The sequence below is a fragment of the Leptosomus discolor genome, unplaced genomic scaffold (genome assembly GCF_034619465.1).
Source record: "Leptosomus discolor isolate bLepDis1 unplaced genomic scaffold, bLepDis1.hap2 HAP2_SCAFFOLD_63, whole genome shotgun sequence".
NCBI classification, from domain to species: domain Eukaryota; kingdom Metazoa; phylum Chordata; class Aves; order Leptosomiformes; family Leptosomidae; genus Leptosomus; species Leptosomus discolor.
Genome location: NW_028237738.1, coordinates 652,088 through 666,581, shown reverse-complemented (window position 1 = coordinate 666,581; position 14,494 = coordinate 652,088). Strand labels below are relative to the sequence as shown.

Below are 14,494 nucleotides of genomic sequence, written 5' to 3'. Positions count from 1 at the left end.
CACCGGACGGCGGAGCATCGGCGCGGCCCCGCTCCGCTCCGCCGGGGCCGGGAACGGTCGCTCCAACGGGTGTAATTAACGCCTCCCTTCCTTTCCTGCACTCGCCATGGCGGCGCAGGGCGGCCCCGGTGGCCGTGGGCTAGCCGGAGTGGCCAGGAGGCGAGCGGGCATGTCGCCGGTCACCCCGCTGACGCTGGATACGGACAAGCTGGTGGGACTGGGAAGGTGAGTGGAGACGGGGGGGCTGCCCCGCACCGCACCCCCCTCCCCCCCACGCGTGAATGCTGCCGGCTCAGGGCAGTGCTGAGCGCGGAGAGGGGGGACACCACCCACCGCCCCACCCGAGGGGGGCACCCCGAGGGGTACCGGTGGGTCCCCACGGGCTGATCGCCGCCCCCGCCCTGCCCGCAGCCACTGGGACACCCCGAAGCGGCGGGTGGCGGGGCTGTCCTTGCAGAGGCGCCGGGCCAGCCCGTGCCGGGGGTCGGCAGCCTTGGGCTCCCCCCGCAGCTCCGTCTCCTCCGAGTCCTCGGACGCGGGTGAGCGATGGGTGCTGTTGCCCCACCCGCCCCTGCCCCGATTCCCCTCCTCCCCGGGGCTGGGGGTGTGCAGGGGGAGCTGTGTCGGGGGGGTGGGCGTTGGGCAGGGGGTCACTGCATGCAGGGGTGGGGTTTGAGGGTAGGGAAGGGTCTTTCTGGGGGTGCACGTGGGAGCCGAGTCCCCCGCTCTGTCTCAGCTCCTGGCCATGCTCTGAGTCAAACTGGGATTTTAAACGGGGATTTCCTCCCCAGCGCTTCTTTCCCTGTGCTGGATGATGGGTGGGAGCCCCCCCACCCGCCCAGCCCTGCACCCCGGGGGGGGGCTCGGCTGTGGACCACCCCAGTGGGGGTCCCTGGGCAGGGTGATGTGGGACATCTTGGCCAGGATGGGTGGTTCCAGGGTCGTCCCTTCGCTATGCTGGGGGACAGGGGAAGCTTTGGGTGAGGGTCCCGCCTGAGCACACAGCAGATCCCCCCCTGTGGCCCCCTCCCCAGCACTAGAAGGGAACACAGCTGGGGTGGGGGGGGCTCCCCTGCACCTTGCCAGCGCCCCACAGGAGCGGGGGGGGGACCTGTGCTGGAGCAGGGTCCCGGGGGCACGGCGTGCCTCCCACCCGCCTCCCCCGGTGCTATCCCTGCCCCTTGTTCCCGCAGGAGTGGGGCTGGACTCCCCCACGCAGGAGGACCCCGCGGCACTGGAGGAAGTGTGAGTGTCCCTCGCCCCGCGTCCCCCCACTCCGGGAGGTCTCCACCCTTGCCCACTGTGTCCCCCCTGCTCACCCTCCCCAGGCTGCCTGCAGTGCCCACGCTCGGCCTGTCCCAGCCTTGCTGGGGGGCTGTGCTTCCAGCTGTTCCCTCCACCCCAAAATTGATTTTTGGTGGGGGGTGGTGTGAGAAACCACCTCTAGTGGGGGTGTCGGTGCTGGTGTTCGGCCCAGCCCTGCTGCAGGCAGGGGTCTGGCAGTGGGTGCAGGCAGGAAGCCTCTGCGGTGCTGCCGTGCCAAGTCCTCCTCTGGCAGGGACGGCCGGCAGACGGCTCGCTGCCTCACCACGCAGCGGGGTGAGGGTGCTGAGCACCTCCCTGGGCTCCCAGCACCCCCGCCTCAGCCTCCTTGGGGTGCTGCTGCCCAGGCCTCGCAGATTTGGGGTGCAGGGATCAGCTGAGAGCCGAGCTCTGCGGGGCTGAGGGGCTCTGGGTGCCACGCCGGTGCCACGCCGGTGGCTTCGCCCACTCCCAGGGCCGTTGGCAGAGCCCCTCTCTGGCAGATGTTGGTGACTGAGTAACTGGGGGCAGATGGTGATGCTGGGGCAGCCTTGGGGCTGGGTGGGCTGGGCTGCAGGGGACACGCCAGTGCCCCCTTCGTCCTGTAGCAGTGTGCAGCTGCATGGCCATATGGCCGATGGCCAGCATCCCCAGCATCCCCGCTGCCGGATTTACATACAGGTGGAGAGCGGGCGCCACTGCCACCAGCTACATCTGGGCCCCGAGTGGGGTCAGCGGGGTGCCCTGGACCACCTCAGCGTGCTGCTTAACCCCCCAGCCCAGATTGGGGTCCCCCCGTCTGAAACCAGTGATTTCCAGATGGGGTTTTAACCCTTTGTGGGGCTGAAAGCTGCTCAGCTGCTCTCCCCTTGGGGGGGCTGATGACCCCTGCGTGGGCTGGGGTCCCTGTAAGGGCTGCGGCTGCCCATCCCCGGGGCTCCTGGGCTGCTCAGGCTGGGGCACGGGGTGCCATCCCCCCTAACCCTGGCTCCTCTCTTCCTGCAGCTTTGAGACAGCGATCCTAGAGTCCAGGAGAGCTCTCAAAGAGTAAGTGAAGGGGCTCTGTCCCTGTGCCCAGACCCGAAAGCCAGGCTGTCTGTCTGCCCTTCCCTGGGGTTTGGATCAAGCTGTCGGTGTTGCTCAGTGGCTGGAGGAATTGCTGCCCTGGGGTCCTGTCCGGGGAGGTCTCACCCCACTGTGGGGACCCAGGGGACAAGGGGGTCCATGCCAGCTTCGGGGCAGTGGGGGGGTGGGATGCTGCTGGTCCAGGGCATCTTCTCTCCTCCTTCAATCCTTTTCTTTTTGCAGCAATAAGCTCCTTATCCGGAGGATCCACTCACTGCCGGTAAGTCCCGGGGGCTCTGCAGGGCTGAGCTGAGGGCGGCTGGATCCTGCTGTGCCCCTGGCTGAGCTGGGAGGAGGAGGAGGAGAAGGAGGAGGATGGAGCTGGGGAGCGCAGGGGCTGTGCAGCACCTCTCACCCCTCCCAACCCGCCCTGCAGCCACAGCTCCTGGGGGCCAGCCCGGTCCTGAAGAACATCTCCCACTGCCGGGAGTTCAACAGCCACGGGGCCAGGGAGCAGAGGGGCCCAAGGAAGCCTGAGGACAAGGTGAGGGGAGGCAGCAAGGCTGGGGAGAGGGAGGCAGGACCGGGGAAGGGGCAGGGGGATGCCGTGCCCACCCCCCCCCTCCCCCACTGCTGCAGGAGGGGTTTGTCTTCAAGAAGCTGCAGAGGCCAAGTCAGCGCAGCCGGCTGCCCGCCAGCGATGGGGCTGCGGGGAGGGACCCCCTCAGCCAGAGACTCGGCTCTGCACCCGGCCTGCTGGTGAGAGGGGCTGGGGGCGCTGAGAGGGGGGCACCGGGGGTGGGTGGTCCTGCTGCAGGGGCTGCTGAGCCGGGACCTGCTGCTCCAGCCACCCTGTTTGCACTGGAGACCTGTGGGTGTGGGAGCTGGGGGGATTGGGGTCACTGTGTCTGCAAACAGGGCTGGTGTGGGGCTGGCCCCACTCCTGAGCCATGGGCTGTGTCGTGTCCCCTCCCCAGTTCGACACCCCCGAGAAGGAAAACGCCGCCCAGGGTGAGAGCCCCATCATCCTGCGCCGGTGCTCCTTGACCTCCTCCATGTCTGAAGAGGAAGATGATGGCTTTGTGGAGATCCTGGATGAGGAGGAGATGAAAGTAGGGAGGGCTCCTCCATCTGCGCAGCTGGATGTACCCTGGCCAGGGGCTCCGTCCCTGCCCAGGGGGGTGCGAAGCAGCAGTGGGACTCGTTCCCTTCATGCTCTTCTCTGTCTCTCCCCTGTGGCCCCCCCAGGTGCCCCCCCAGAAGAGCGATACCGACGGGCCACAGGGGATGGAGAACCTACTGACTGCGCCCCTGGTGAGGAAGGAGGAGGCCGAGCCGGTACGTTGGGTGTCTCGGGGGGTGGATGGGGCCCCAGGCTCCCCCTTCCTGGGGTCTCCAAGGTGGGGTCTGGGGGTGAGGGTCACTGGTTGGCGAACAGCACACACCCCCCAGGGCTTTGGGCTTGTCCTGGGTGGTGTGCAGCCACTAGAGAGGGACCCTTTTGCCTTTGTTCTCGTGGTGCTCGGGGGGGGGGGGTGTATGTGGGGGGAATGCCGGACCCTTGGGCACCAACACGGGCTCTCTCCCCACACAGTGTCCGGTGAAGCACGGCAAGTGCCAGCAGCTCTTCCGCTCGCCCTCGCTGCCCAGCAGCGTCATCAGGCCCATCCTGAAGCGGATAGACCGACCCCAGGACCGGGACACCCCCGTCAAGACCAAGCGACGGAGGAGCGTGGCCGGTAGCCCTGGCGAGGAGGCGGCAGCGGCGGAGCCGGTGGGTGATGGGGAATCCTCGGGGTGAGGCGTCCTTGCCCGTCCCTGGTGGGACTGCCCGGTGCCACGGCTCTGCCGGCGCCCTCGCTAACGCCGAGGGGGGTGTCTCTGGTTCATGTCCCCGCAGAAAGCGCGGCTGCTGTGATCCGGGTCCTTCTACCACAATGAGATGGAGAACCTGCTGGCCAACGACCACCGGGAGCTCATCGGGGACTTCTCCAAGGTAGGGCTGCTGGGGGTGCTGCAGGCTTGGGGATGCCGCCTGCCCCCCTCTCCTGAAACAAAGGGGGACCATCAGTGGAGCCCTGCGCTGGTGCCAGAGCCCCAATACAGCTGGTGGCCCTTGTTTGGGACCAAGGGGACTTGGGGCTGAGACTTTCCAGCCTGAAGAGCCTGACCCGCTGCTCTTCCAGTGCCGCAGCGCCGTCCCTCTTGGGAGGGAGCAAACCTCGCAGGTGGGGGGTCTTCTGGGCTGGGGGGAGCGGGTGGCAGCCAGGACGTCTCCCCGGGGACAGATTCTGACCCAGCACCCGCCTCTCCTCCAGCCTTACCTTCTGCAGACGGTAGAGGGGAAGCACCCGGACCTGAAGTACATTTCTCCCGAAATGGTAAGGGAGCAGTGACCTCTTCCCCAAAAAAACCACCCCCACAGGGCTGTCTCCCTGCCCACCCCCCCCCGCCCCCCCCTCGGTGACGGGCTCCCCCCACAGATGGTGGCAGTGCTGACGGGGCAGTTCAGCAGCCTCATCGAGAGCTGGGTGATCGTGGACTGCAGGTACCCCTACGAGTACGAGGGAGGCCACATCAAGGTCAGAACCGCCGCTGCGCCCCTCGGGGCTGGGGACAGGGTGGTCATGGGTGGGGGAGACACAAACCTGTCAAACCTCAGAGGGGCTGATGCCCCCCCCAAAAGTTGCTGAACCCCCTGGAGGGGTTGAGAGCCTCCCCAAAGGTTCTGAGCACCTCCGGAGGTGCTGAGCCCCAGCTGGAAGGAGGAGGGGGGTGAAGGCATTCCCAGCAGATGGGGCAGAAGGGGGGCAGGGTATGAAGGGCCCCCCCCCCCCCGCCCCGAGATGAAATGGGAGGAGGGGGGGGCTGAAAGGGGCCCCTCTCCCTCGCCAGGGCGCCGTCAACCTGCCGCTGGAGCAGGACGTGGAGGAGTTCCTGCTGAAGAAGCCCATCGTGCCCTTCGACGCCAGCAAGAGGGTGATCGTCATCTTCCACTGCGAGTTCTCCTCCGAGAGGGGGCCCAGGATGTGAGTTTGGGGGGGTTGGGGGAGGTGGGGTGGACGCTGGGTTCTGCCGGACCCCCTGGGCATGGCAGGATCCTATCTGGGTGCCAATCCTGTCCCCTGTTCCGCAGGTGCCGGTTCATCAGGGAGAAGGACCGAGCCTGTAACGAGTACCCCCACCTCCACTACCCCGAGCTCTATGTCCTGAAGGGGGGGTACCGGGAGTTCTTCCCCCAGTACCAGGTAAGCCCCCCTACCTTTCACCCCCTGTGTGGGAGGGGGGGCGGTCCCTGGCAGGAGGGTGAGAGTGCTGGGTGGGGGGAAATCACCCTCTCCGCTCCCCAAAACCCTGCCCTGTGAGGGGAAAGGGTCTGGCTCTGAGCATCCTCCCTGAGGGTGGTACCTCCAGGGGAAGGGGGTTGTGCTGGGGGTCCTGGGGGGTGCTGGGTTTGCCCCAGGGGGTGGGGAGGGGGGCCTGCAGGTGCTGACAGAGCCGTGGGTGCCCAGATGCACTGCGAGCCCCAGGACTACCGGCCAATGGACCACGAGGACTTCAAGGAGGACCTGCGCAAGTTCCGCCAGAAGAGCCGCAGCTGGGTGGGCGAGCGCAGCAAGCGGGAGCTCTACAGCCGCCTCAAGAACTTCTGAGGGACCCCCGCAGCCCCCTGCCCACCCCCTACCCAGGGCTGCCGGTGCTCACGGTTGCCCAGCCCAAAACCTGGTTGCCCCCCTCCCCCCACCCCCCCCAGCCTTCCCAGCTCTGTGCTGGGTGCCCTGCCCAGCATCGCCCCCCTCAGCAGCGTGAGAACCGGGGGGTATGGTTGTGGGTTTTTACCCCTTTTTTAACCTAAACAGGGTTTAGGTTTTACCCCAAATGGTGGCTGGGGGCTGTAGCATGTGAGTGGGGAATGCCTAGGGGGGCTCAATCCCTGCCAGGTTCAAACTTCCTCTGGGAGTGGGGGTCAGGCTACCTCCCCTCCCCAGCATCAGGGATGGGGCTCGGGGGCTGTGGGGCAGCCCCCCAAGCCAGTGCCCCCCTTCCCCTTGCACCCTGGGCTGGGTGGGGGGTGGCTTTGCCAGCTTTGGGCAAGCCACGGGGCTGCAGCACATCACACCCCCCCCCCCCCCCCCCCGGGTGATCCTGTGTCCCCAGGCCCTGTCACACACACCACCACCACCACCCCATCCATAAGGGCTGCGACCCCCCCGTCAGCCAAGCTTTATTGGCAGAACTCTTATAGAAAAGCACTTAAACCTCCTTTGCAGCCAGGGAGTGCTGCAGGGTGTGGGGCTGGGGGTGCCCCTTGTACTGGTCACTGACTATTTGGGGAGTTCCTTCTTGTTGTGGTGTTTTGCCACATTGTTGGTTAACTTTGGGGGGGCGGGAGGGGCTTCACCCCCACCCCAGAGTGGCTGCTGCCAAAGCACCACATGCTGGGGAGGGGGGAATGGCTCCTGTGCCCCCATGTCTTGTTTGTTTTTATTGTTTTTTTTTAACATTTCTGTTTAATAACTCTGTGAGGAGGGAAAGCCTTGGCTCTGGTCTGTGACTGCGCTGCGAATCTGAGGGGGATCAGGGGTCCCCCCCTGCTTTGAGGGTGAGGTTGGGGCGCTTGAAGGAACGGGAGAGCTTTTTAAAGGGGTGATGGCTGCCCTGTGGGGCTGGGGTCACAGCTAGACCAACCCCCTCAGGGCTGTGTGTGGGGCAGGAGGAGGGGTGGGGATGGTGGGGTGACCGTGGGGTCCCACAACTGGGACAGTGGTGTGTGGTGGGGGGGCACCCCCAGCTCCGTTGTTGTGCCCCTCATGCTTGCCCTGCCACCTGCTGCCCCGCCCCCCCAGGGTGATCCTGTGTCCCCAGGCCCTGTCACACACACCACCACCACCACCCCGCCCCCGGGGTGATCCTGTGTCCCCCAGGCCTGTGACACCCTGACGTGCGGAAAAGACTTTACAACCCGAAAGGTTACACAGTAGGTGTGTTTATTGCGCGCAGATGCACGGGGGATCGCTCCACCACAAACGTGCATCCCCACCGTGGCCGCTTCTCCAGTATTTACCCAGTTAAAACATCACCTATTTCGAAATGCCTGGACATATTCATGACCTGTCCCCAAAAAGGCCATTCCTTCCTGTCACTTGTCATTTCCATAATCTCCGCCTCGGGCTCCTCCTCGGGGCGCTTGCGCAGTTCCTCCTGGTGGTCCTGGGCAGGGGTCTTCAGGGATGAAGGCCGTAGATCTTCCTCGCTGTATACTCCTCCCCTCTCCCCTGGAAGCTCTAATTTGGCTGAGCTTGTAGTCCCAGACCAGTTTCAGCCTGGTCTGTCCTTGTGTGCACACCTGGCTATCTCCTCTTTGTTCTTGTTTAGAGATGGATGTTAGTGAGCCCTCCTTAGCCCTTAGCTCCTCCTGCCTTTGACGCTTTTGAACCATGAATTAGGTCCTTGTTTCTGTTTTTTCTGTTTCCCTTATCAGCTTCTTTCTCAAGCAATTTGCAGGGGGTAGTGACTAATTGCCTACTTGCATGCATGTTAGGTCTGGGAAGCAAGTTTTAATAGGTTTAGCTTTGTTTTTCTATGTAGCTCCCTATTAATATTTTCGATATATCTTGGGTTATAAAATATATTTTCTATATGTCCCCCTACCAATTCCCCCCTTTTCTATTGAGTTAAGTGAATTCTTTTACTTGGCTATTCTGGTTGGTATAATGCTTCGTACATTGAAGTTATTCTTCTAACTACACGCCAAACCCACATATATAGGGTCCCTACTAGAAATAATAAAATAGCGGTAGCTATCAACTACACTACTATTGGATGCATTAGGACATTGAAAAAGTCCGGTGTCTGAAGGTGACCACCCCAAAAGTGTATCCCACCATTTGTGTTCTCCGTCCTTTTTGACCCTTTTCAAGACCCTACTTACCTCATTTGCCTCATGATGAACAGTTATTAGAGTTTCCGGTCTATTATTCTTGGCTTCCTCTAATATCCGTATTAAGTCTGGGTGTTTCAACAATCTTTTTCTCACTGCTAAGTCTATCCCTATAGTTGTGGGTTCTAGTTCAGAAATCAGTGTATAGTTTGATCTCAGGATTTGATGAGAAACCACAGGAGCAAGGTAGCTAAAGTCACATCCTGTGATGGTGGTAAAATTACAAATACAGAAATTCGAGTGATTCCTGGTGTCCGTTTCTACTCCTCCTACAGACACAAAGCGACATGTTGTTCTTAAACAAGCACAACCTTTTCCTGCATAGACGACAACCGGTTTTGGACTGGCATTCGGGCGAGTTTCAAGGTGACAGACCTTTTGGTCGGTATCCAGCAAATGTCTTGTGCACTCATGGTATTGCTTTCGCAGAGAAATCCCTGTTGCTCTCGTACAACGCAGGATTCTAAGTCAACTGTTTGCCGTTTGTTCTCTCTCTTTCGGGCCCATGTCCTATGTTCCAAAGGATAAAGCAAATTTTGACCGTGATTTATTCCCATGGCTATTATGGGATGTATTACAGTCACTGATGCATTGTGGATAGTTAACACGAGGGCAGTGACTGTGTGTGTGGTGGGGTTATAGGTAAAGTTTATTACTTCCCAGCAGGACTGGAGCCCTCTTTCTGTATCGGTGGCACTATCCCAGACTATCTTCCGTATCTCTGTGGGGAAGACCCCTTCCTCTCCTTCCCTTACAATAGGTGCAGTTATTGATTGCTTCTACAGCTGGGCCTGGATACAGCTCAGGGCCAATGAGATATTCCTTTGGAGCCCTCCAATTGCAGCTATAATGATATTATGATCCCTTATGTTTGTCCGTTCCCAGTCGGGTAGAACTTCCGACACCAACCATTGGTGAGCTCCTAGAGCTAATAGGGAGGATTGTGATGGCTGTTGTAATTTGGACAGATCAGCGGTAGAGGCAGCTAATTTGTTCATTATCACTTCTGAATCTGTGGTATTTAGAACCCCAAGTCCTGTCCCTAACACCCCAGTTACATCCCTCGGTATTCGCCTTTGAAAAATACCCGTTCTCCTGCATAGCCAAGTGGTCCACCCTTCATAGGAAGTCCGTAAGAAAGGGGAACACAATGGTTGTATTTCTGAAACCTTAATTTGCATCATCAGTTCCACCCTTTTTAGAGACCACTCTGGGTTAAATAATACTTGTAGCTGACCTGTATGTCTGATGACATACGGACCAATCTCATGAATCTTAGATTCAAGTTTGGTTTGGGTTCGGACTGTTTGAGTGCTGGTATCAGCTGTATAGGTTGTGCAGGGCCCCGCTGTCGTAGACGGTACAGCATCTATCTTCAATTTCAATGGTAATCCTATTTCACCACGTGCCCAGACCCAGGTTACAAAGACAGGTTGTGTTAGAGTAAAATTATGCCAACAATCCAAGATACTGCAAGGCTTTCTGTTTGTTGTGTTTGTTATTATATTGGATACAGCTATCTGGTTTGCCCTTTTGTAGGAAGTTCCATTAATTCCTCGGCATCCTACGCTTATGTTTTGACCCAGCATTCCCTGCAGTTGAGGCATCATTCTCTGAAGGTCTGTGCTCCAATAATTTTTGGGCTACACTTCATTTTTATGCATAACCACGGTGGCAAGGCTTAAGCTTTTTCTATCAGAGAGCGTTCCCATATCCCCAGTATATTCAATATGAGCTTGGGTCCATGGCCATTCTGGGGTGTTACTGTTCGACCCTTGGGTTACGATAACTACAAATACAACAATTTTCCTGACTAAATCTTGGCAGGACGAGTTACTAAACACTTCTGGGTGCAATATACTCATTTTGCTTGGCAAAGCTTTAGTTTCAGTTCATCCTCACCCTGTGTTACTTTCCAAGGAGTTTTAGGAGCTTTCTTCACTCAGGAGTGGTGAATCCAGGCACTTTGTTCCCTGATCTTGATTGCCGTGAAAGAGGTAAGAAGCACTTGGTATGGTCCTTCCCACTGTGGCTCCACAGTTTTCTCTGTAAGAGACTTAACACACACCTAGTCTCCAGGTTGTATGTTACGCACTGGCCCATCCAAACCCCTGCATCGGGTTCCAAACACCTGTTTTTCAATTTTACGAAGCTGTTTCCCTAATGCCACCATATAGGAAGTCATCAATTCTTCACCAATTTGTGAAGAGGTTCCCTTTTGTACCCCATAGGGTCGCCCATATAGGATTTCAAATGGGCTTAGCCCTTCCTTAGCTCGGGGTCTAGTTCGTATCCGTAGCATTGCTAGGGGTAGAGATTGTGGCCAGGCCCAATTGGTTTCTTGTCCTAATGTAACAATCTGTTGTTTAATCTGGTGATTCATTTTCTCCACCTGGCCACTGGATTGTGGCCGGTATGGAGTGTGTAGTTGCCAATCTGTCCCTAGATGGTGGTTTATTTTTGGCACAACTTTGGAGATGAAGTGCGGCCCTCTATCTGAGGACATCACTGCTGGGACTCCAAACCTGGGTATGATTTCTTGTAGCAACACCTTGGTCACCTCTCGAGCTTTAGCTGTTCTGCATAGGAAGGCTTTGGCCAGCCTGAAAAGGTATCAGTTGGTACAAGCAAGTATTTACACCCTCCTTTTCTAGGAAGTTCTGAGAAATCAATTTGCCAATGTTGTCCCGGACAATTCCCTTTCCCAATTTGGCCCATTTCTGGTTTGGGGACAATTTTTGGATTAGTCTGGAGGCAAAGGTCACCTTGCTGAGTCACTTGTCTGACAGTGGTGTATAAATATCGAGCTGTCCCGTGTCTGATAAGGTATTTGTGTAATGCCTCCGCCCCCCAGTGTCCCTTCTTGTGTTCCTCCCGGACCAATGGCCAAACCGTATAAGAGGGGACTATGAGTTTCCCATGTGATGTTACAGCCCACCCGTCCTCCTTGTACGTTCCTTCCAAAGCTGTGATTAACTTTCGATCCTCCTTACTGTATTCTGGCTTACCTTCTAGGGTTATCTGTCCGTCTGGGACTAGTGCTCCCTCTACCTGTACTGTTTCTTTAGCTGCCTGTTTTGCCTCTCTGTCCGCCAGTTCGTTTCCTCTTTCCAATTCAGTGCTCACTTTCTGGTGTGCCCTGATGTGCATAATTGCCACTTTTTCAGGAAGTTGGATTGCATTCAAAAGTCTTAAAATTTCCTTTGCGTGCTTGATAGTCTTTCCTTGGGAGTTCAACAGTCCTTGCTCCTTCCAAATTGCTCCGTGGGCATGTACCACTCCAAAGGCGTATTTAGAATCAGTCCAAATATTCACAGCCTTTCCTTCGGCCCTCTCCAGGGCTCAAGTGAGGGCTATGATCTCGGCCTTTTGCGCTGAAGTGTCAGCCGGTAGTGGTCCAGATTCTATTACCTTTTCAGCAGTGGTGATGGCGTACCCAGAATGTCGTTTTTCCGCCCAGGATATAGCTGCTCCCATCTGTGAACCAGTGCTCTGCCCCATCCATGGGGGTATCCTTTAGGTCCATGCGGCTAGAGTACGTGGCCTCAATCATCTCGAGGCAGTCGTGGTCCACTGGTTCTCCAGTCTTCCCACTAAGAAATGAAGCTGGGTTGACAATGTTAGTGGTCACAATCTCAACATCATCCTGCTCGACCATGATAGCTTGATATTTCAGGAATCTCTGTGGGGAGAGCCAATGTCCCCCTTTCACTTCAAGGACTGTAGACACTGTGTGAGATAGGAAACCAGTCATTTTCTGACCCAGGGTAGACTTCTGAGGTTCTTGGACATTCAGGATGACTGCTGCTACCGCCCTTAGGCAGCCAGGCCACCCTTTGGCAGCAGCGTCCACTTGTTTGGAGAAGTACGCCACAGCTCGTCTGTATGGTCCCAGGTCTTGTGCCAGTACTCCTAACGCTATTCCCTGCTTTTCATGGGAAAACAGGAGAAATGGTCTACTCACATCAGGGAGTCCCAGTGCAGGTGCTGAGATCAGGGCCTTCTTCAGCTGATGGAATGCCCGATCTGACTCAGCATCCCATTGGAGGTGACTTTGACTGGATTTTATCAGGGAATACAGTGGTTTGGCCAGCAGGCCATAGTCATGTATCCAGAGCCGGCACCACGCCGTCATTCCCAGGAAGGTCCACAGTTCTTTTACAGTCTGTGGCCGAGGGGTCTGGCATAGGGCTTCTTTCCTGGCTTGCCCCAGGGACCGTTGCCCTGCACTGATCTCATACCCTAAGTATGTAACCTGCTGCAAAGTCACTTGTGCCTTGTTTGGGACACTCAGTACGCCTGAAGCCCAAGAAAAGTTAATAAACTTACAGTCCAGGTGACACAGGCTTCTCTGGTTTTAGTTGCAATGAGGATGTCATCCACGTATTGTAGTATTTTTCCTTCTTCCGATGGTGGTTCCCATAATCCGAAATTAAAACCAAATCTTTCGCTAGTTGGTTCCCAAAGATGGTAGGGCTGTTCTTGAAACCTTGTGGCAACACTCTCCTTGTGAGCTGGGTCTTCCGACCGCTCTTAGGGTTTTCCCACTTGAATGCAAAACTTTTCTGACTGGCTTCATGGAGAGGGAGGCAAAAGAAGGCATCTTTTACTTCTAAAACTGTAAACCAAATTAAATCAGGAGTTAAGGTGATTAGCAAGGTATGTGGATTGGCAACCCCGGGGTATAGAACCTCTGTTATTTTGTTAATGGCCCTCAGATCTTGGACTATTCGATAGGACCCATCTGGTTTTCGGACCGGGAGAATGGGGGTATTGAACTCCAATTCACATTCCCTCAATAAGCCCAGTTCTAGGAATCGCTCTATTTTCAGGTGAATCCTTTCCCTGTCTTCTTTCTTTAGTGGGTATTGTTTGATTCTTACTGCTCTCTGTCCATCCTTCAAATTTCTTATTATTGGTTGGGCATTCTTGGCACGTCCTGGGGCATCAGTCACCCAAACCCCGGGGCAGACCTGATTAATGATCTCCTCGTCGATTTGTCCTTCTGTGGGAATATTCACCAAAGACAAGCTCATTATTTGTACATATTGATCATCATTTACCTCCAGAGTAATCTCACCCTTTTTGAATTTTATCGTGGCCTCCAGCTGTTCCAATAGGTCTTTTCCCAACAGGGAATTCGGTGAATTTGGCATAGACAAAAATTTATGGATGCCTACCTGCTTGACCAGTTTATATTTTAATGGTTCATAAAAATAAGCTTTGTCACTCTGGCCAGTTGCTCCCTTTACCATGACATAGTCATTTCCTAAAGGCATTAAAGCTTGATTCAAAACTGAGTATGTTGCCCCCGTATCAACTAAAAACTCCTTTTTTTTTTTTTCTTTGTTTTTCTCCTCATTTCGTTGTAATCAATGGATCCTCTAATCAGTCCATTACATGTGCGATCGTTTTTCTTGGGTTATCCCGCCACCTATTGTTCCCCTGACGCTGTCGCTCCGGACATTCCCTTTTCCAGAGACCATTTTTTTTACATATAGCACATTGATCCCTGCTCAGGGGCGCCGGTCCACGTCTCATCCTGGATTTAGGTTTCCATTCTCTCTCTTCTCTAACTACTGCCACCAATTTGCCTAGACTCTGCTTATAATTGTCCTCTCTGTTGCTAAACACCCTCCAAGCCTCTTCCAATAACACTTCCAAGTTTCGACTATTTGGTGGACGTAATTTTTGTCATTTACGTCTGATATCATTCTGAGATTGTCCTAGAAATAGGGATACCAGATGTTGTATTCCCACTGCTGACCCGGGGTCCAGTGGTGTATGACAACACATCGTGTCCCTTAGTCTATCCAGAAATTTGGAAGGGGACTCGGAGGGACCTTGTTTCACTGCATATAGCACTGCTCGATTTATAGGTTTTGGAATTGCCTTCTCCATTCCTTTCACTACCCATCCTTGGTCTGCTCGTAATGTATCCACATCAGCTGATCGATTAGGGTCCCAGTTTGGGTCCTGCAAGGGGAAGTATTCTTTAACATCACCCCTTTTTATCTCATAATATTCTTTTGCCAAATCCCCGGCAGTTTTTATAACCAACTGTGTTTCTGTTTCGGTTAAGCAGTCCAATAACAGTTACATGTCATTGCAATCGGGGCTGTACTGTTTTATTATAAACTGGAGATTTTGAGTAACGCCTACTGGGTCACTGCGATATTTTTGGGC

At 56.1% G+C, this 14,494-nt stretch overlaps 1 protein-coding gene across 1 annotated transcript in view; it reads left to right on the top strand.

The window, feature by feature from the left end:
- Positions 1 to 9,226, top strand: part of LOC147413154 (coiled-coil domain-containing protein 40-like) — a 28,445-nt gene extending 19,219 nt beyond the window's left edge. Inside the window, exons 24-29 of the mRNA XM_086480598.1 lie at positions 2,308 to 2,349; positions 3,345 to 3,378; positions 3,616 to 3,705; positions 3,962 to 4,099; positions 4,310 to 4,363; positions 9,194 to 9,226. Coding sequence (XP_086336724.1) covers positions 2,308 to 2,349; positions 3,345 to 3,378; positions 3,616 to 3,705; positions 3,962 to 4,099; positions 4,310 to 4,363; positions 9,194 to 9,226 — 391 coding nt within the window. The remainder of the gene's footprint in view (positions 1 to 2,307; positions 2,350 to 3,344; positions 3,379 to 3,615; positions 3,706 to 3,961; positions 4,100 to 4,309; positions 4,364 to 9,193) is intronic.
- Positions 9,227 to 14,494: the final 5,268 nt, after the last annotated feature.